General features: G+C 39.3%; 1 protein-coding gene across 10 annotated transcripts in view; it reads right to left on the bottom strand.

Annotated features, from left to right (window-relative positions):
• ADD3 (adducin 3) overlaps positions 1-21,109 on the bottom strand; it is a 462,930-nt gene that overhangs the window by 167,479 nt on the left and 274,342 nt on the right. For 6 of the 10 annotated variants that reach the window (XM_086922758.1, XM_086922761.1, XM_086922759.1 and 3 more), the window contains 3 exons: positions 11,451-11,604; positions 7,641-7,792; positions 2,238-2,318 (listed from right to left, as the gene is read on the bottom strand). In XM_086922758.1, coding sequence (XP_086778884.1) covers positions 2,238-2,318; positions 7,641-7,792; positions 11,451-11,604 — 387 coding nt within the window. The remainder of the gene's footprint in view (positions 1-2,237; positions 2,319-7,640; positions 7,793-11,450; positions 11,605-21,109) is intronic. The other 4 variants (XM_086922760.1, XM_086922763.1, XM_086922767.1 and 1 more) reach the window with 1 other exon arrangement.

Below are 21,109 nucleotides of genomic sequence, written 5' to 3'. Positions count from 1 at the left end.
CAGAGGTACTTCCGTTATGATGTTAGATGCTCCCTGTGAATAGGACTCTTTACTATGCGAGCCATTACACCGCGTGCCTTTACAACGCGGTTGTTACAACGACCACATTGTTCCAACGCAGGACTATTACAACGCAAGTCATTACAATGACTTGCTCTAGTTGGCGCTCTGGACTTAGGAATAGTATGACTTACTATTCCAACTCAAGTGTGTGAAATAGTAGGGAAGCACCATCTAGAGCAAGTTGTTGTAACGACATGTGTTATAATGGCACTGTGTTGTAACAACACGGTTGTTGTAACAACCGCATTGTGAAGGTATCGCGGTGTAATGTCCGCGTTGTAAAGGTTTTTTTACCGCTCCCTGTGCTTAACAACATCAAAAATGAATGAGTCCATGTGTAATGCAACTGGTGTTCATGTAAAGCGCTCTGATACCCGATACCTTTGGATCAAGGTAATGCTATATAAAATAAAAAATAGAATGCATAAAAAATAGAATGCATATCTCATGGCACGCATAAAACCAATCACAGTGTTGCCCACTGAATCTAGGGTCACCTAGAAGTTAAAAACTGTTACATTATTGGAGCAAACTATGGACAGTTAGTCTTCAAGATAAGGAAAAATGTGAATCCACTGTGTACCACTATCACAGTCAACACAAGAAACGCATATTACGATTAACCTGTCAACTTTGCAAGCAACACTATAAGGATACACAGAAACTGGTAGCAGCCGAAAGTCAAAGCGAGCATTTGAAGCATTGTGTGGTTAGTTCTTGAAAGTGATCTAAAGGTACGAATCTTAAATTCAGTACACACAACTTAACTGCTAAGCAACCAAGGCTTTCTAATAATTTGTGAATCTCTTGCATTCAAAATGTGTTTATTTTTTTTATAAACTAAACCCAAGCTAATTTTACATCCCTTTAGGTATAAATGGTAACTGAAATGTTAGCAGTGTTAGTAGATGTCTGTTCATACATTTCCAAAACCTCTGTTAAAATAATGACTATTTATAAAAGCTATTCACATAATACTATATACAAAAGCCATGTTGTTTCCTGGGGATAGACACACCATTGTTGGAAGGTTTAAGTAAGCAGGAGCTGTTTTAGTGGCATGCAGGAACTGACAAAACAAATTCGGACTAGAATTCTGAATCAAGGAACAGTAGAGAAGATTATGTGCACAAAGCAAATATATATAGACACATATAGTAAACAAAATGGGGGCACCTAGCATTATTTAATTGAAAATACAATTGGAATTACTAAATGTGCAGGGTGCTCCACCTTTCCATTGAAACAAAACCATTTTCACAGTCAATGATGCATACATTTCCATAGGGATTAGAATCAAGGTAGGCTCACATTGCTTTACATTTATGTAATTACAATGTTTCAACACATTTGAAAACATGAATACCCACAAACCCAAAGTAATTGAAATGCGAGCAAGTGAGATTTGCACATTTTACAATCCTACCCATTAAGACCATGGATCAAGTTGAGATCTGGTTGGACTGCCCATTTCTTTGCAAGGGCGATTGAGTAAATTACTCAGTCGTCCCGATAGAGATGCCGTCATTTCTAAAGCATTGGCCGTCACTGAAGTTCCTGTCAATGCTTTTTGCAGATTGGTGCAGGGCTCTGTCAACATGAGGGGTATTTAGCAGTTTTCACTCCCCTATATTGCCAGGGTTTTCCTGGCAGTGAAAAACGGCCTAATTCCGCCCATCTAAATTAGGTGGACAGTATTGCAGGTCTGCCTCTGACGGCCGTTACTCCACTGGGCCATCAGACAGGTGTAACCATGGTGGAGAAGGAGTAGTTATCACCGTGATTAAACCAAGGTCCGCAGGCATCTAAATTGGGCATCTAAATTCTTGTCTGGCAGTATATTCTAACCACCAAGAATTAAATCAATTCAAAGTCACATGTGTGAATTCACAGGAATTACGAGGTTGAACAAACACAGAGCTATTGCCATTTAAACTGTCTTTTTTGGGGCCAAAATCTTCATTGCCGAATTAGAAGACTGAAATGACCGTCTTTGTGACTTTCTATTCTGGGACTTAACAGATGCCCCTGGGAGCAACCATGGGTCCGTAGGATGGCATTACAATAGAGTTATGAGTCAAATGTAGCGGTACTTCTGCTGGAATGAGAAATAGCATAGTATCACAAAATTATTAACAGATTTTCTCAGTTTAACAAGAAAAATAGATAAATACCAGATTTGAGGCTGTAGCTTCAGAAAAGGAGAGTCCTCTAGGAATAATCAGAATGTGGTCCTGTTCTTTGCTTACTCGAACCTAAAAATGTTGTTGAAGGATAAGTTGGTTAAACAGGCATACATGGAAAAAGTGCCAAAAATTCAGCTCTTTTTTTCAGTTTCTACATTCAAAATGAAGCATGAAAATATCAACAGCGTCCAGCTCCGCCATCGGCTTACGCCATTCCACTATTTTTCTGGTCTATGACTTTCCATGCTGCATGACCATTCTAAACCAAAATTTCATTCCTTGTTATTCCCCACTTCCATTTTCTCTTTGCCTTCTCACAAATTCAAGCATAACACCATTTTATTGTGGGAATGTTCGCCCAAACCTTTCTGGTAGACTGTAGGGGAAGGCTTTAAGGAAAGACCGAAAACGACTCAGTCAGTCACACCCGTACAGCATCTTGCCCACTAGCACAACGTGCACTTGGAATTTGATGAGGACCCATTTTTAGGACCGTCCAAGGTCAACAGCCATTTCTACAACACACTCCTTGAGCCACACACTCAAAAGTACACGGCCCTGCAACTTTAATCACTTGTACAATGTCTACCGACCCATACGAGATGCAGCCTAAACAAAGGAGGAGATGGCCATAAATCAAATCATAAACGCAGAAGGCTCCTCTATTTTAAAGGCCTCTGTGCTAATAAACCATGCATGCATGGTAGAAGGCCAAGTAAATGTATTCATGGCTTTACTATCTTAAAAGACTAGTGGGATATTCACAGATTTTTTCGTTAGCACTGCTTCAATTAAATGTATATTGGTTCTGATGAAGAAGGAAGTGGTGAATTTCCAATTCTTTCTTTAAGGTAAGGCGGTTCGGATGGGTCCTAAATGCATATTTCAAAATCTACCTCCGGCCCTTTGTGCTAGGAAGACTGGCCAGCAAACTGTGAGGGAATGGGAGCATTTCTTAAAGCGAATGGAATTTTAAATCTTTATTAAATTATTATAACGGGTCATTGAGAATCTAATTTCTGACCACATTTTTTATACACAAGAAAAGTGTGTTCTGGAGCAGAGAGACAAAAAGGAATATAGAGATCTGCAGTATGAAACAAGCTTCTGTCAAATCAGATAGGCGAGCTTATCTTCAGACAGAGGCTGACAGTTATTAAAAGAGATGACAATCTCGAGAAGAGGATAGAAAAACCCCGCTAAGCAAACAGACCGCGTTAGGCACAGGTGGTGTAAAGGTCTCTTTTGAAATTAACTTGAAGTCTATTGCGATGCCTAGAAATGCAGAAGAGAAGAGTACAACTCTTACAAATTACTGTGGAGAAATGGGAAGAGCTATTTTTTTTTTTGTATTATTTTTCTCTGTATGTAAGGCATGTGGGGGAGCAGGGGGTCAGTGATCCTGAAACTAATTCCTGAATATGCTTGGTGTCTACCACCGTTTGCACTTAAAGAGATTAATCCAACTGCATCTTTCAAAAGACTACTTTAGTTCAATTTAATAGTTAGTACAAGTAGTGGTATACTGTTTGTTGAAATTTCACACCGTCTTTCACTAGTACATTTTATTTGTAAACATGGAACCACTATTTTCCAACTACCTGCTCTACTAAGAGAAAGAAAAGCTTTGTTCGAGCAATGTGTGAGCCAAGATGTCAAGTTCTCAAGGTGTGTTGTGTGAGGTTTACTACAGCAACATTCGAAAAACTAGGTATTTGCAGTGCTGCTTCTCTCAATTATAATAAGGATTGTTGGCGCAGATTTGTAATCTGTACTACAGTAGTTTCCTCAAGCCTGAAGCTTTCTTTCCCACTTTTGCCTGGGAATGAGAAAGCTGTGTCATCAGATAGGAGTGGATACAATGAATGAGCTCTGTCCCAACAGCAAATGCCTACATTCATGGGTTTGGTAAATTACAATCCTAGCCCCCCTCCCTACAAAGCCCCTTCAAACACACATAGAAAGAATGCGATTTCAGATATTCCAAGAAAATAGTTGAACGACCGCTAACACAGCCTCCCAAAGCAAACCCGCCAGTAACCCAAAGTCCTTTTACGAAAAGAGTTATGACATCCAATAGTGCCCTCATTAGGGTCAACATGTTCTTATATATAGTGTAAATGTGTAAATGTAAATGTATAGGCATTTATATAGCGCACTACTTACCCGTAGGGTCCCAAGGCGCTTCGACCGCTGCGAAACCCTTCCTGGCTTCCCTGAGAGATGGTCCCTTAATGGGTATCTCCAGGGTGAGACCAGGCATCCCCGGCGGTCTGGTGGGGCCGTTAGTGAAGATGAGGCAAGCTAATGCCCAGAGTTGCCGAGTGTGATCGCTGATCAGAGTGGGCACCGAGGCGAGAGAATTATCGAGTCCGCTGACCCTGGTCCAGAAACCTGCCGCGCCGGGAATCGAACCCTGGTCCCGGGCCGTCCTCTGCTCTCGGGTCTGCCGCCTCTAACCAGTGAGCCACACTACTTCACCTAGTGCCCTATACTGAATTCACAACTCGGTAAATCACTCCATGCCAGCTCACAAGAAACAAAACTAAGTGTGCAAGGCCATCCCGATACTTAAAATTAGCCAATAAAAGCAGAGGAGAATAACACTGGTGACACCCAGTCTGCTAACACCGCCATACTTGTAGTTCTAATTCATCACTTTGTGTTCTACAAATTTTTCAAATACTTCTAATTTATAAGGGGATCCTTTCACAAAAATAATTTATTTGGACGTTTATGAATCAATTTCAAACTGTCAAGGCACTATCTTCTTCAAGAGGAAGCGGACAATGCATGACGACATAAACAGAACACACAAACATCCCACAAATCAAAAAAAGGGGTACATTCATTTATATACTTATTCCATACCTAGATTACCTCTGTAATCATCAAAGCTAGTTCTCTAGTCATCTAGATAAACACCCAAAATGGGATGTCGATCCTCTGTTATCTGTTTCCTCTTGCCTATACCAGCTCTGTATTGCCAAACCTCTGCCCACTTACTGCTTGCTCCCCCCACCCTTTTTAACTCCGGTCTTTCTTTTTGATGATTGTCGTTCAAAGTTCATCCACAAATACATTAGAGTTCTTGAATAACCGCTAATCCTGAAGAACAAAGCAAGTCCTGTTTTTAGACCAGTTGCCTCAGGCTGTCCCGTGGCAAAACATTTTTTTGTTATCAATTTGGAAATCATTTTTTTTTAGTTTATGCCAGTATCCACAAAATGTCTCACTAGAGGTGATTTCTTAGATCTAGAAATAATTAAACTTTAGTGTTCGGATAACTTGATCTTGAGAACTCAATCTATCCAATTTTCACAAGGATTTTGATGGCCTTACCCATATGGGGATGGACGATTTCACCTGATTTGATTAAGTTATTAAAATGCATCCAGTGGAGGCAAGATAATGTCCCTAAAGTGGAAGATGAAAGCAGTGTAGTCTAGTAAGTATCACCAGGTTTCAACTTGCTCTTTATTTGGCGAACATTGGTTTCGCCTCAGAATCTTTACAAACAATACTTTGACTGTAATATTTTCTAACAGCTGTTCATCACTTGTTTTATATTCATGCTAGAAGCACAAATATTTGGAAACGAGAGACATTCATTTTTAGTCTGATATATTTTACTTTAGCAACCCGTGCCAAAAAAATGTATCTGCCTTTTTTGTGGCTTGAAAGAACACCTTCAGCAGGATAACACGTTTCTATATTTTAAAACCATTTCTTCTTGACTTGTATCATATTCTTTCTCTTCTATTAGCGCGTGCTTAGCTGGCAGCAGTTTTGAAAACTAGGTCTGTCATTTCCAAGATGGTAGATTGTTAGCTGCATTATTCCTAAAGGCTATTGCTGTCTGATGGTTTCTGAAACAATTAGGTTTGGATTCCCATCTGACTTCTCACCCCTTGCACAAGGAGGAAGGTAAATCAAGTTCGAGCTAATGCTCGATCTACACTTAATCCATCTCTTCTAGGCGTTTAGTATTGAAGTGTTCAGCTCCAAGTGTTCCCTTGCCCCTCAGTAAATGATCGAGATAAGCAATGTACTAGTGAACATACATAACAGATGTATTGCTCCATTCAGGATCATGCAGGATCTGATGAATTTCAAAATGAAACCAATATATTTGCATTTCTTGGTAGACTGCATTTGATCCAACATATTTGCCAGTTAATTGAAAATGCAATCTACTTTGCCAGTGAAAATAAGTGGAGCCAATGAAAGAAAACGGCCACATTTTCTGCAGGGTTCAAGGTCATGCTTTGGCATTAAAGACTCCCCCATTCGGGTTTTTAAAATGAAAGCACAGGAAAAAGTCACACTAAAACTGGATAAACACTGATGTGGTTCTAATGGAGTTAAAACCGAAGACAGTAGCATAGGTCTCAGTGCTGACTAGATTAATAAAAGGTAAGCTTGAGGGGTGCATCCCGAGCTAAGCACACTTTAAATTCGCAAAAGCACAGCCTGACCGCCTAGTCGCAGTTGGTACAACAAGATAGTGACACATGAGGATCTCCACCGTCTTGTTATTGAACAACCAGTGGTGAATTACTGAAACAGCTCATGTACCATCTTCGGAGTAATACAGAGGCATGTTATTACCATAGGTTAGGAAACTAAATGCAGGTTGACAAGTTTAGACAACAAGAGAGCAGGCCAATAGTGAAATGACGGTATTGATTATGGCAGATCAAGAAGTCATGGAGGTCTTAAACCTGCATGTAAAAAACTTCACTTTCATACAAGATGACCAAGGTTTCAAAGTTTGAACTACAAGTTCTGCACTGCGAGCACAAAATCAGATTGCTACCGAGCTAGATGTTTTCATTGCTGGAATGTCTTAAAGTACATTTGACCATGTGCCTATGGGTTGCCCAATAAAGCCAATTATAAATGTGTCTGAATAACATTAAAAAATAATTGATGCGTATCACAGTTTGAAGGTTGTTCTAGATAACTTCTACAGTGTGAGACATTTTGAGAACTTTTTTTTGTTCAATGTGCTGTGTGATTTCAAAGCTTAATTTTTGATAAATTAATGAAATCATATTTATAAGATACTATAAATTGCTATTATTGGATCTTCGATCAATTATCTTGTCTGGCTTAAAGCCCTTAAAATTCTCATCAAGATCTAAACACATTGGAACTCACTTTAACTTTTCACTAAGACTATTAAGGCATGATTACAGTACATGACTAACTATGAAAATTATTATTATTATAATATATAGAATATTGTCCCCATCATGCTGATTGAAGTGAAGGCATGTTCAAGTCACTGACACGGTGTTTACATTGCTAAACAGAGGAAATATGTAAATGAAATTGGTATAGTATACCAAATCAGAGCAAAGCACAATCTGACAAAACATTTCTCACTGTAATGTAGGAGTTTGGGATGTGTGCCCATCCAAAGAGGTCAGCCATTCGGTACATGCTAGCGAGCTTACAACGGGCTAGCTTTTCTCCTTTAACCAAGCAGGACTCTGGCAAGGCATGGAGGTCATTGATTGGTGTAACTACACCCAAGCCTAAAAAAAGACAAATAAAAAAGTAAGAGAAAAGTAATAAAAACAACTGGTGTAAATGTAAATGAAAAGAACACAATGTATTTAATACCTTTACACTCAGAGCTAAAACACACACTTCCACTAACTGAATATGGAAACAGAATGGCTGGGGAGTAAGGAGTATACCAAGAACAGGCAATCAGAGTTCTCCTGAATCCTCAACCAGCCTCTAAAAGAGCTCTTCTGGTCACACATCTCAGTTATCAGACAAGGTATCAGGTAAAAAAAGTACCTGGACTGCACAAGAAACATGAGCAATTAACAGTGGCTTGGGGCTATGGATATATAGTCTTGTTTCATTCATTCATGGTTTTGTAAAGAGAGGACATTGTCTACAGACATCACAGCACTTTGCCTGAGGTAAGGATAAATGATGTTCCATATACAAGCTATTAAGCATTTCAAATTGCATATAATATACACAATATATAGGCACATATATAAATTTCAGTTTATATTTTACATCCTTATGTCAAAAATAGACATAATACCCAAAATTGATATATACAATTTACAATTATGTAGTCTTTGCATAATCATGTCATTTCACTTTTATAAGATAGGATCCAGTTAAATAGCATTTTATCAGTGTTAAGAGAAGTCTGGAATGTCCTAGTGTGGCCTCAACTTCAGGTAAATGTATGGACTAAATAAATGTTTGATGCCAGCTATATTACTAGAGGAATGATTATTTTGCAGGTATGTTTCTAATGTCACATTACTGAACATAAACTGTTTAATTTTTGAAGGCATGGTCCCACCTAACTGTGCACCCAGCGGCAGAAAATACTCCATAGCAACAAACTGGAAGACAGATGTGATCGACCCATGAGGTTGTACCTGGAACGCCAACACGCAGACATGCACTCAACAAAAGTGCGACTTTGCTAAGGTGCCTCAACAAAACAATTGCACTCTTTTCCTGCAGAGTAAGCACTTCATCATCAGAATAGTTTAGTACTCCCTCACAGATCATATTAATGCACCTAAAGTTGCCTGAATTTGCATTTAGAAAAGTCAGTTCGCTTGCATCATATGTGCTGAAAGTAACACTGCAAGACTAAAAAAGATTTCACTAAGCATTTGAACGTTTGCGTATGAACAAGTCTTGTACTTTTGTATACAAGTTGTAACACCAACTGGAGTTTCTACTGTGCACCATCACTCACAAATCAGCCTTGGCTGCTGACCTTTCACTCCCCAACGTTTAAGGCCAAGAAGTAGGTTTGTTGGCTTTCAGTGACTTTTCACTAGAATCCAGACCCCTTCGAGTCCTGGGACAACATGCAGATCTGGATAAAAGTATTGCATTTGGACACCCGAAACCATTGAACTCTAGAGAACTAGCTTGACATATGTTTTCTATGTTCATACTTGGAAGAGGGCCAATTTGAAGCTGCCTCCGATGCCGGTCTCTATATCGATTTCACTGTTGAAGAATTGCTATCTACTTCCATTAAAAAAGCACTTTGTGTGCATCGCAAATAGGTGCAGATTCTTTCTGGGATTTTATTGCAGCCACATGGATCCAGGTAGCACTTGTATATATTATTTAGTGCCCGGACATGGAGTCTGAGTGTGCGAATCCCAAGTGAAAGGGTATGTACAACGGAATATAGAACTTATTTATAAAATTTGTTTTGCAATAATTTGATGCCCTTGATGCATGCCATTTCAGCAAGAAATCAACATACTGGATTTGTTTTTGTTTTTTAACCAAATGAACTGAAAAAGAAAACGCATGTTCCAGAAACTGAGGTAATCCGAGAGTAAGCCACCACTGAAAAGTAAGGTATGCTAGGAGGAGATCTTTGTGTCAGGCCAATAAACAAAAATACAGGTGATGCACAAGAGGGGGCAAAGCCTAGGGGTGCAAACACGTGCACTAGGGCACTGCTGAATCTTTAAAATGACAGTTTATGAGACGTTTTCAGGTCCAGCACGTGGCTGAAGACACATTCCAACCACTTTTGAAGAAAACAGTGAAAGAAACAAATATTTTAACTCAGAATCCAATAAGAAAGTTATCTCCTTTATAACTCTCAAAGGGAGCAACGTGTATTTGGTATGTCCGTGGAAACAGGGCTCTATGGCACGCAGACGTGTCACGCCCTACTCCTAGTAAAAGCATCCTTTTTGTAACACCAGCAATAGTAACAACATTTTAAAAGTTGGATGACAGCATTCACATCAGTTATATAGTGAATATATTTTTTATTCTAGTGAGAAAAGTTGGTGAAGGAATTAATTACATTACAAGGGGAAGAGTCAAGAATATACAGTACCATCTTAAAATCCAATACTGGTTATTTTGTACAAGAAAAAAAACTTTGGCTACAGTCCAGATTGTTTCACCTCATTTCTAGGGTCTGCAAATGTATGTCTTATTTAGTCAAATGTGGCTACATGAGATTGTACACAGGTGAAGCACTTTATTTTGGGAAGCAAGTTCATTTAAAAATAAACAAATAACTCACCAACATTTACAGTATAGAGCCTAACTAATTTACAACATGTAAATACAATACGTGTGGGAGAAACGGGAAATAGAAAAGTAAGTTCATCTTCCTTTTCATTGCCTTCAACTATATTTATCAGGCCTTCCAAAAAAACCTTTAGAATTTTGAACAGTAGTCTACAAAAGAATATATGAAACATGTGGCCTGGAACAGACCCCAGAGACTCAGTCATTCAGGATGCAGGAACTTTCTGTATACCGCTCAAAAATGGGGCTGCAAACATACCTAGCCTCAATTTCCAACATAGCTTTCTCCTTTCTGAAGCAGGTCTCTTGAATATAAGGGTAAGTCCAGTACAACAAAATACTGCCAAATGAAAGTTAAAGATTTAAAATGACTAGATATTTAACCATTGGTTTGAAGAAGTTGCAAGAAGGAGTTCAAAAAACCCAAAGGGGCAGAAGGGGGTTTTAATTCAGCTTAATTTTCCCACCAAAGGGGTGAACGCCCCAGTTCAGAGCTGGAGGGGCGGCGGGTGAAGGGCGAGAGGACAGCCAAATCCCAAACGTAACACACATTTTTTCCTGTATTGGCTACTCACAAAGTTAGTAGAGGCAGGAGCTTGTACCAAGCCTATTTCACTACATGGCATTTTCCTACTCCTCTGGTCTGCAACATCAAGCCTCACTGATCAAAGGGAGGATCTCAATAGAAAAATAAGCAGCACTTACTTGCTATTATTCCAAGAAAGGAGTATTTCCCTGGCCTGAAAGAAAAATAAAAGATGGCCCAATATATAGGTTTTAATTTTCCTCTCCCAATCCACTGCCCTGGAAGTGCTGAGAAGACATGCTCCCATCCACACATCACAGGCCAGCCCTTAGAGTAAAGCGTCATGCTGTCATTGTATAGAGCAAACCACAGCTACTATTCAGTAGCATTTCTGTCTCCGGCTATCCTATAGAATGGTGAGAATGTGCATTAAATAAACTCTTGAGAGCATGGTTGAGGGCACCAGAGGACATCATTATCACTGACCATTGCTAGTTCCACAGTGGATCAAAACACATTATAAACTATAAAAAGTGTTACCTTACAATACAAAGGTACAAATAAACACACTTCTTGAAAAGATAAAAAATTTGGAAACCGTCACATACAGTGTTCTTGCTTACTGAGGGGCGAAGAAGCGAATCCAGCAAAGGAACTTGCAATCACATAATCGGCTATCTGCTGCAACGCCAGCAGCCCCGTTGGGTTGTTGCCCTTCTTCATCTGATCCTGAATGAGACTTTCAAGGTCTTCACGAAAAGCCTGTGGGGACATTCAAATAGCACCATGAAGTAGCACAATGGAATGTGGATTTTGCCATGCTGTAAACCTCTCCCGGCATATCTATTTTTCATAAATCTTTTGCAGACTAAAAGAAAAATATAATCACTTAAAATAAATAAAATATTCTGTGCGTGGACTACTTGAGAAACCAACCCTGGCTGTTTGCAGGACACGCAAGGAACCTGGGAATGCTCCATGAGCTACAGAAAATGCTTTGAACTCTCCCACTCGACTAGCTGACGGCGGAGCGAAAGACAACATTTCTCACCAGTGACGGAAGCTGAACTAAGAAAAAAGTGGGGCACGCACAGCTACCTGGAATTGCACGGAATGAGTTAACCAGGCACACCTACATTCTCCAAGAGATCTTTGGGTGGCAGTTGCATTGCCCCCTTCTATAATTCTTCAGAAATTTCTTTAAGCAATGGGTCAAAGGTGCATTTTACAAAGCAATTTTTAAATAAAATTACTAACCAGCAACAGTTTTATAGGCAGGTCTGAAGATTAATGACTACTATTTTATTGATGTGAATAGTGTGCCAATTGAATTCTACACTCCACAGAAGTGTAGGGACAGAGGTGTTACACAACCAAAAATCCTTGAAACCATCACGGCAAACCAAGTGGATTTTTCAGAACAATCCTACACATTGTTTACATAGCCAAATGTTTTGAGGCACTTCACATGTTCTGGGTGTGGAATTTAGGATTAAAGTTATTGTTACAAGATGTGAATAGAATATTTGTTCAATATTCTATACCTTTCGTACTACCAAGCTCCCCAATCTTAATCATATATTACGAACGTAAATGTATTTGGTACAAGCTGTGAAAACGAATAGCTACATATCACTCACAATTTTAGACCATAAACAGGGCTGTCGGTCACTTGAGGCCTGTCTGAGATGGAAGTTACAGATTAGATGACAGAGATTGCAAGTCTGGACAGAATACACATGCCTTAGGGTACATTTATCATACAGGCTCTGGTGTCACACGGTAGTAGATATGACTGTTAAACTATATCAATATATGGTTAAATACTTCCACAGGAGCTGTGAAATAATAGCATTAAGAGCTCTCTAGCACAAAGGAAATAAAATCCTCAATAAACGTTTCTAAATGAGAATGAGACCTCAAAATCCACTTTAAATATAACGAAAAGGCCAACATCAGATCTGCAGTCCCTTGACAAAAAACCCACATGCCATACACATCGATCAGAAACCACCAAATGCCAAGGCCAACACTATACAATAGAAAGTCACCGTTACACGTTATACCCACCATTATGTCAACAATACCCACAATATATCAAGGAGGGTCGCCATGTGCCAGGGTTACCATTATAGCCCTGGGATAATCACAACTATGGTGAGACAGCTATCACTATGTCAAGGACACTCAGTATATTCAAAGTATGGCCATATATGTGCCATGGTTTATCACTACTATGGGTGCAATGCCATGATTATGCCAGGAACTGACATGATAACACAAATGTTGCCCACAATATGCAATGGCATTTACTATGCCAGTGGGTGCTACTATTCAACAACAAACAGCAACAATAGCGAGAAAGTCACAATTAAGCACAGGGCTGCAATATATACTATGCATGCCCATGCAAAGACTCATTACACCAGAGCTGAGCACCATCATGCCACGAAAGGCCTAAACATGCCAAGGATGGGCAAAGTAGGCCAGTGGTGGTCATCATAAAAGATGCATTATGCAAACGTTGCCAAAATATCCAACGGGAAGGGAGAACAACAATTATTTGTGCTTTCTATAGCGTAGTTCGTCAGGAGAGAGCTTTTGACAGGTTTAAGCAAGCACATAATCACAAGCTGCATCTTGCGTAATTACAATCAACTACGCAGTTATACAGTTTGGTGAAGAAGTTTAAATAGGATTTCTCAGTAAACACTGTAGAAAAAAATCAAAATACATGACAAAAGAGTGACAGCTGCACATTTTTCTAAATGTATCTTTCATTCGAGTCTTACATTCGTGAATATTATAACATTCTGAGGATATAATTGGAAGTGGGGTGGAAAAAGGTAAACATCTAAATTCTTTTTTTTAAATATTACAGGGGACAATTGTCGCACCTGTAATATCTTTTAAAAAAATGTGCTACACAAACTAAATGATGTTAATACCGTGCACTCCTTAAAGGCTGCCTTAAAGTTCTAGGTTTTCTGAAGAATGGAGTTTCTAATCAAGGCCTGTCAGAACATCAAAGTGAGTAAGAGCCAACAGGTATGACCATATTCCAGCCAAAGTATTTTTTAATACTCCAAGCAAATCATTTTATGAACAATACAGGCTAGTTTACATAGACTCATAGTTTAAAGGGTCGCCAACCAAGAACGATTTGCCCACGGGTTATGTGTTCCAGTCTTTTGGATCTTGATACTTGCCAAGCAGTGGCATATGAATTTGCATGCAAAAGGAAAAGGCATTAGTGTAATCAAGCCCAAAAAGGAATAGGGACTGAACCATTCATTCGAAGCCCTCTGCTGGGATAAGAGGATTAGTTTCACAAAGGAGTCCAATTTTGTATTGACCTTTTGAGAATAAAGCTTTCTATGGACTGTTCTATTCAGACAATGAAGATGGGCTGCATAGTCAAGCATGTTTTGTGAATCTAGATAAGGCTGTACTGGTGTTGAATATGTGGGATTGAAGGGAGGGGGGGCGGGGGAGAGAGAACCTTATGTTGTATGCGTTTATGATGCTGACATCCAGGACTGAAGGTGCTTGACTTCTTACATAAGGAATAGAATGTCCTACAGGGAATAGGCTTTCTTACAATACTGGGAGTCAGTAGCATAGAGACGCCAGTCAATCAAGCAGTGCCTCGGGAGAGAAGCATATATACTTAACCGTGAGAGAGTTGAGACAGAATCGTAGGAACACACTGTTGAAAAGGAAAAGAACTGGAGAGAGAGTTGGATAATTCTATTTGCCGAGAGCGAATTTCCAGAAACTTCCTTGTACTCATCCATTTTTCGGTGATATTTAGGAGGGAGGAGTGAATAACTGTACCCACAACTGATAAAGATAGTTAAAAAAGGAAATAAATATTATTTCAAAGGTATGACATGCTTCCAGCCAAGTAGTTGCCCAATTCTCAATGCAGAAATCAGAGCCTCCCAGACTGGCTAATTGTTGTGACAAACCTGTTTTTGAGGGAAGGAAATGAATTGTGAATGACAGGATTTTATAAGATAGATAGGGGAGAAAGCTCCTTAAATAAGGTACTCGCAAACCTGTTAGGATGCCTTCCTTTGTAGTATGAAAGTGAAGATGTGCTTAAAAAGAATGTCAGACCAATTTAGAGAGCTACAAATAAATGCAGATTATTCTGTAACCCACCCCACCTCTTTTTAGCTCTGGCAAATTGATTTCCTTAGGAGATGTTACTAATGAGGGTATTATAATAAAATGGGTAGAGGAGTTTAGTAGTGATGGGAATGAACAGCTTCCGAAGCAAGAAAGGAGTATAAGCATGGCATTTACACTACTTATAATCATTCGAAACCACTATTATTTTTGTATTTCACTTATATTACACACCCGTAAAAATTAATTCAATAAAAATTACCAGAATAAAAATGCTTATCTACACAGATGAGTGAAGGCTTGACATATGAGCAACTTTTAACCTATTGCATCGATACTCGAAATGTATTTTGCTCTAGGGTTTAACAAATGTTGGAAGAAAGTACAGAATCAATATATAGGCTAATGCTTGGAAGAGAAGTTGAGAAATTTGATTTGGAAATATATTTAGTCTATTGAGTCGCTATCTTTGCTAAAATGCAAATACAATGGAGGAAGGAGCATAAACAAGTACAGCACATAGCAATGGTATCATAAAGCAATATTTTAACGCTGTTTGGAAAGAAGTTGCTAGCAGGCTTTATTTTATATTCACTCTTCCAGATTTAATGGAAGGCAAACTGGCTGGCAGCCTTGACTTTTAGGCATTTTCTGTAGTCTTGCTCTGCGCTTCGAAATCTTTTTCTTCTTCTCTTATTGTTTTAATTTTACTTCATGTTTTTGATGAGACTTAAAATCCTTCATAGACAAAAATAAACACATTTTTTTTTAAATGGCATGTAATTGGCATTTTATAAAGATTATTTGCATGATGTTCTTTCCCACTTATCTGGCTATCATCCCTCTGACTTGGATGAATTAAATGCAATCAATTTCCTGAGGGACATAACTGAAGCTAATATCTTAGTAATGGGTGGTTCCATGAAGTTCAGGTTTGAACTGGAAGAAACAAATCACTGGAAGCATCACAAAACCATCCATAGTCAAATGTACTTGTTCTGTTCAAAGTGAGGTTTAAAATTTAAGACACAAAGGTAAACTATTTTAAAACCTTGCTCAAGTTACCAACGAACACTACAGACAATACTAGGAATTTTTCAATCAATTAACTTTTTGCCTCATGGACCCACATCATATGACAATCCATAATGACTGAACTGTAGAAATACTTCAACTGTCTGACAAACCGAAACATGAGAATTGGAACCTACTGTAATGCCTTTTGCTTCTCATATGTCCTATTAATTTGTTTTTGTATATTTTGTTTTATTGAAATGCCTAATAAAATGTTTCTTTAAAAAAAACGTTGCTCAAGTTCTCTCGCATACCTTGTTTCGCACAGTTCCTAACTTACCCACCTACTGTTGGACGTCCTTACTCCAACAAAATTACTATGGGACCCTTCTAATTAGTAGCCAAGCTAACATGGATGTGCGTTTTCCATCCTGCTTTTACCTTCAAGACTACACGGTTAATGCTTTTAATCTGTAAGGATAACAATTTCTAATGGAAAGTAGCTGTGCAATATCATGTTACAGCTGTCGTTTTATGTCCTTGATCAGCCTGCTGTCCAATATACATTACAACAATAAACAGTGTTAAGTAGAAGCATCAAAGAAGTTAGAAATGGAGGCAATCTGTGGTTTGGCCTTGGCGGCCGACAGTGTACGAAGCTCACTCATGCACCCAGCTCTTAGAGGCACAGACGAGGATGACCTGTTCTTGAGAAACGGGATACAAAAGGTTCTACATCCCTTTCCTATACTCCTAATCAACAAAAGTCTGGAAAATCAGATGCAATCACATCGACGAAATTGTCCTTACAGTTCCAACATCGCATGGCATTTTTTAAAACCCCTTCGTTGCTCATGACGAGCTGAGCTCGTCATGAAGCAATGGGATTTCAGAAAGTGCAGCACAGGAGGGGAATTGCTGCAGCAATGATGTGGTTAAAGATCTTATCTTCATCACATTAGCTTATTATGCGAAGAAATGAAAATCTTAATTTAAATCTATCATTTTACCATGTGCAATTTGCAATAAAGCAGAGAAGAACAAGCAATAAACTTGGGCTTTGAGACTCATTGATCAGCAAATAAGTGAGTTCACAAGAGTGACTCCAAAATATAACGTTTCGTTGTCATGCATGAGGACCTCCGATGTTCTCTTATGGGGTTTTGAAGCTGTGTCCAGGCATACAGCTGATATAACAAGCATTGGCATAGCCAATAGGTCTCGCCTTTGGGACCTTAAAAGTGTTTAGTTATCCAGCACAATATCCTTGGTGCAACAACATCAACTGTTGCATGGCTAAACACTTATAAGGTCCCAAAGGCGAGACCTATTGGCTATGCCAATGCTTGTTTTTCTTCATGTTTTCTCTGAGGTTACCTACTGTGTGGCCACTGAAGTGAAGGTGTCAGTGACATTATTTCCTGGGGCTAGTGTTGCCTCCTGGCTTTTCTTTTTAACAGGATTGACCAGTATTTTACTCTTCAGGACAGTAATTAGGGTGATGACCTAAAGCCAGCATTTATTTTTCCCGCATCAATACATAGCTAAAACAGCAAATGCAAGAAGAAAATACTTTTAAACGTTTTCTGTAGCTATCTAAATTATCTCTGGTTGATACGTAACTCGTGAACAAGCAGACTGCAGGGGACAGTGTGGGAGCTAACACGTTGACAGGAAAGTGGAAAGAGTATGGAGAACGAGTGCTGCAGTAAACTGGAGTGAGGAGGCAGAGCATGGAGACAGAATGAGCACAACACTGAGAACGAGTGAAGGAGCAGACTACAATGACCTTTCTAGCATAGCTGATTTCTTTTTTTGCGAGTTTATCTCCCTTAAATCCTGCCTACTTGGGTTTTTTTACATTGCGTTTTTCGTACATTTAGTGTGCAAGTTTAGCTTGCGGAAGACTGGCTCGAGCACTAACTGTCTTGCAGGGTGTGTGAAACTTGGATGTGTGCTGTGGCGTCATGCGCTGAGCTAGCAAAGTTCACTGTGCGACTTTAGAAACTCTATGGAGAGTACAACATGCGAGTACCTCACGTCATTTAAAGCACAAGATTATTCCTCACACAGAGTTTTCATGCATAAGACTGTCAAACATGTTTCACACAATTTGCATGTTTTTGAAAAAATTAGACATGCGTGGAAACAATTGCACTACTTCACCCATCGCTAAATTCCACCTACAAACGTGGCGAGTCCTTCTCCCCTCTCCATCTTTAATGCACTTCCTTCACGTCTAAGGTAGGCACAGAGGACTGCAGCAAGACAAGCGAAGAGAGCGATAGAAAGAGAGCAAGAGAGAGAGTACAGTGCAGAGGCCAGAGAAGACTGCACAGACAGCGGGGGGCAGGGGGGGGGGGGGGGGGGGAAGAGTAGACTTCAGGGGCAAGAGAGTGGGCCGCAGAGACAGGATACAGCAATGAGACATGCATAGATGTACTGCAGGCAAGCGGAATGGGAGTTCGGTACTTGCAGAGAGACACGTGATCTAGTAGAAGTCACCAAAAATTATGCGCTAACCGAGGACTACAGAGAGCCTGGCGGGCCAAATGGATATGTACGACCAGGGCACAAGTCCTAAAAAAAAACGCGCCATTGTCGAATATGGCATCTGCATGTGCTGTGAAAATGCAGATAATATTAAAGTTAAAGCGCGTACAGCATGCTGAAAATACTACAACAAGCATTGGCCGTGAAAGTGACGCGCCCGTAAGAGTGAAAGTGTTTGTGCGCTGTAAGGGTGCCCACGAACGATACAAGGGAAGCCAGATGCAGCTGTGAGCTTGACAGCACGCTCTAGGCCACAAAAAAAGCATATGGTCGGATTTTTGAAGCCAACTAACTAAAAGTCTCGCCAGAGCAACGCATGTGCTGGCTCAGGCGAGACCTAAACATTAGTGCGGGCTAAGGCACTTTAACATTAGAACTACTGCATGGATACGCAGAGCGTGTGGGAGAAAACGGTCTGGCCTTGGAGTAGTGTTTGTATTGTGTGTGTACATGACAGAGTGCTCAGTGTTGCTGCAAATATGAATCTATGCATAGACAAGTGTTTGAAAAAATTGCATCATTATGTGCAGTCATCCAAGCATGCAAATACCGGTCATCTGTACATTAAGTAGTCTGCACCAGACGGTTTAAATCTTATATTAAATGCATGAAGAGCTAGTGAAAATGGGCTGCTGTAGTATGTATTGTATTTCTTACATTTACTCTGTGTTACTTTAAGGAACGTTTTACATGTATTCTACTTTGTGTTCTTAGAATACTGCTGTAAGAATGTTAGTTCATTACGAGCCTGCTTCCCTTGATTCCTGGTCGTGGGTTTTACTTACTGGAAATAAATCATTAAATAATTTAACAAAGACTTGGCTACCTTGAATCATTGCCTACAAGAACCTTACTACATATATTGGCGACGCTTTACTAAGGTTCTTCAACTTTAAAAAACTGAGACCCACCGACAATAAACCCTTGACGGCTTTTGACGCTTTCAAATACCGCTGTGACTACGGAGAAACAACGCGGAAACAACATGGACTAAAGGAAAATCAAATTTATTTTTCTCTTCTCACGTTCAACATCCGGAACTGTAAGTTTTATTTTTATTCATTTTCTTCGGATACTTTTACTGCAACCGTCAGTCACTTACCGGTTGTTGTTTGAACTGAGGCTGCATTCCATGCTCGCGACTCTATCTTTCAGCTCGCGTCAGCTCAGTCTTTCTTCAACAACGTCATAACACGCAATTGCGTGTGTCTTCATCACGTACCAAGTGGTGCGTGCAACGTCATCAGGTCACGTCTGCAGCCATTTTGCGCATCCGAAAAATTGCGCTTTGTTTTTATTTCATATAATTTCACGAAGGTTTCTTTCAACTCGTTATTTATTTAACGCCAACTTAAATATTCAATTTCTTTGGATTTAAAGGCTGATTCGTCATACAAGTAAGATATTTATTTTTTCTTAATGGCTTCAGCTAACAACAATAATAACAACGGAATTGTTGCTCCACCATCATTTTTAGTTGTTCCTGGCAAACCTCCTACGCCCTGGCACAAATGGTTACGTGTATTTACAAATTACTTGGAGGCAATAGATGCTTTAGAATATCCTGCTTCAAGAAAAAGGGCTATTCTTTTTAATCACCTGGGTGATGCAGGACAACAATTATTCGACAATTTGACTGTTGTTCAAGCCCCAGCTGATGATGACACTTGGAATGTATATACTGAAGCCTTAACTCGCCTTGGTAAACAATTCAAAGATGATCCATCTGTCATGGTAGAACGTCATGTTTTTTTTAAAAGGAAACAATCTCAAGAAGAGTCAATAGAAGATTACTTAGCAACTTTGCGTGTTCTTGCCTCTAAATGTGATTTTGGTACTTACATTGAAACTGCTTTGCGTGACCAATTAGTTTTTAATTGCTTCAACAAAAAGATTCAGGAGCGAATCTTAACATGCAAAAATCCTACATTGGATGAGGTTATTGTTATCGCAAAAAGTATCGAATATTCTGTTGTTTCATCCAAAATTTTAGCTGAAAATAGTGCTTCTTCTTCAACAGTTTGCAATGTCTCACAAGCATCTAATGATAGTTGCAATGTTAATGTTGTTTCTAATCGTCCTGGTGGTAAAAAAAATTTTGAACAAAAATCTAACACATATTGTTACAGGTGCGGTTCGAAATTTCATATTGGAAACAACCCTAAGTGTCCAGCACAAGGTAAAAGGTGCTCAAATTGTAAACGTATTGGTCATTTCTTTGCATTATGTCGTTTACTCAAAGACAAGACAAAAGTTAATATGGTGTATTCTGAAGAAGAAATTTGTGATGCTTTAAATGTTTCTTCCTTATCGTATATTCAAATTAATGCTTTGGTTAACTTGAATGTTAAAGGTCCCATTTGTAAAATTTCAATTGGTGTGCAAACCATACAAGTTATGGCAGATTCGGGATCACTGATTACTATCTTAGATGAACATACTTTTCAGTGTTCCTGGGATAACACAAAGCTATTTCCCACTGATGTAAATCCCAAAGCTTTTGGGGGGTTTGATATAACCATGCGTGGTTATTTTTCTGACAACATTGACTTCAAAGGAAGAATAA

The sequence above is a fragment of the Lissotriton vulgaris genome, chromosome 5 (assembly GCF_964263255.1).
Source record: "Lissotriton vulgaris chromosome 5, aLisVul1.2, whole genome shotgun sequence".
Taxonomy (NCBI): domain Eukaryota; kingdom Metazoa; phylum Chordata; class Amphibia; order Caudata; family Salamandridae; genus Lissotriton; species Lissotriton vulgaris.
Note: the sequence above shows the minus strand (reverse complement) of the source record. Positions and strands in the feature narration are given on the sequence as shown.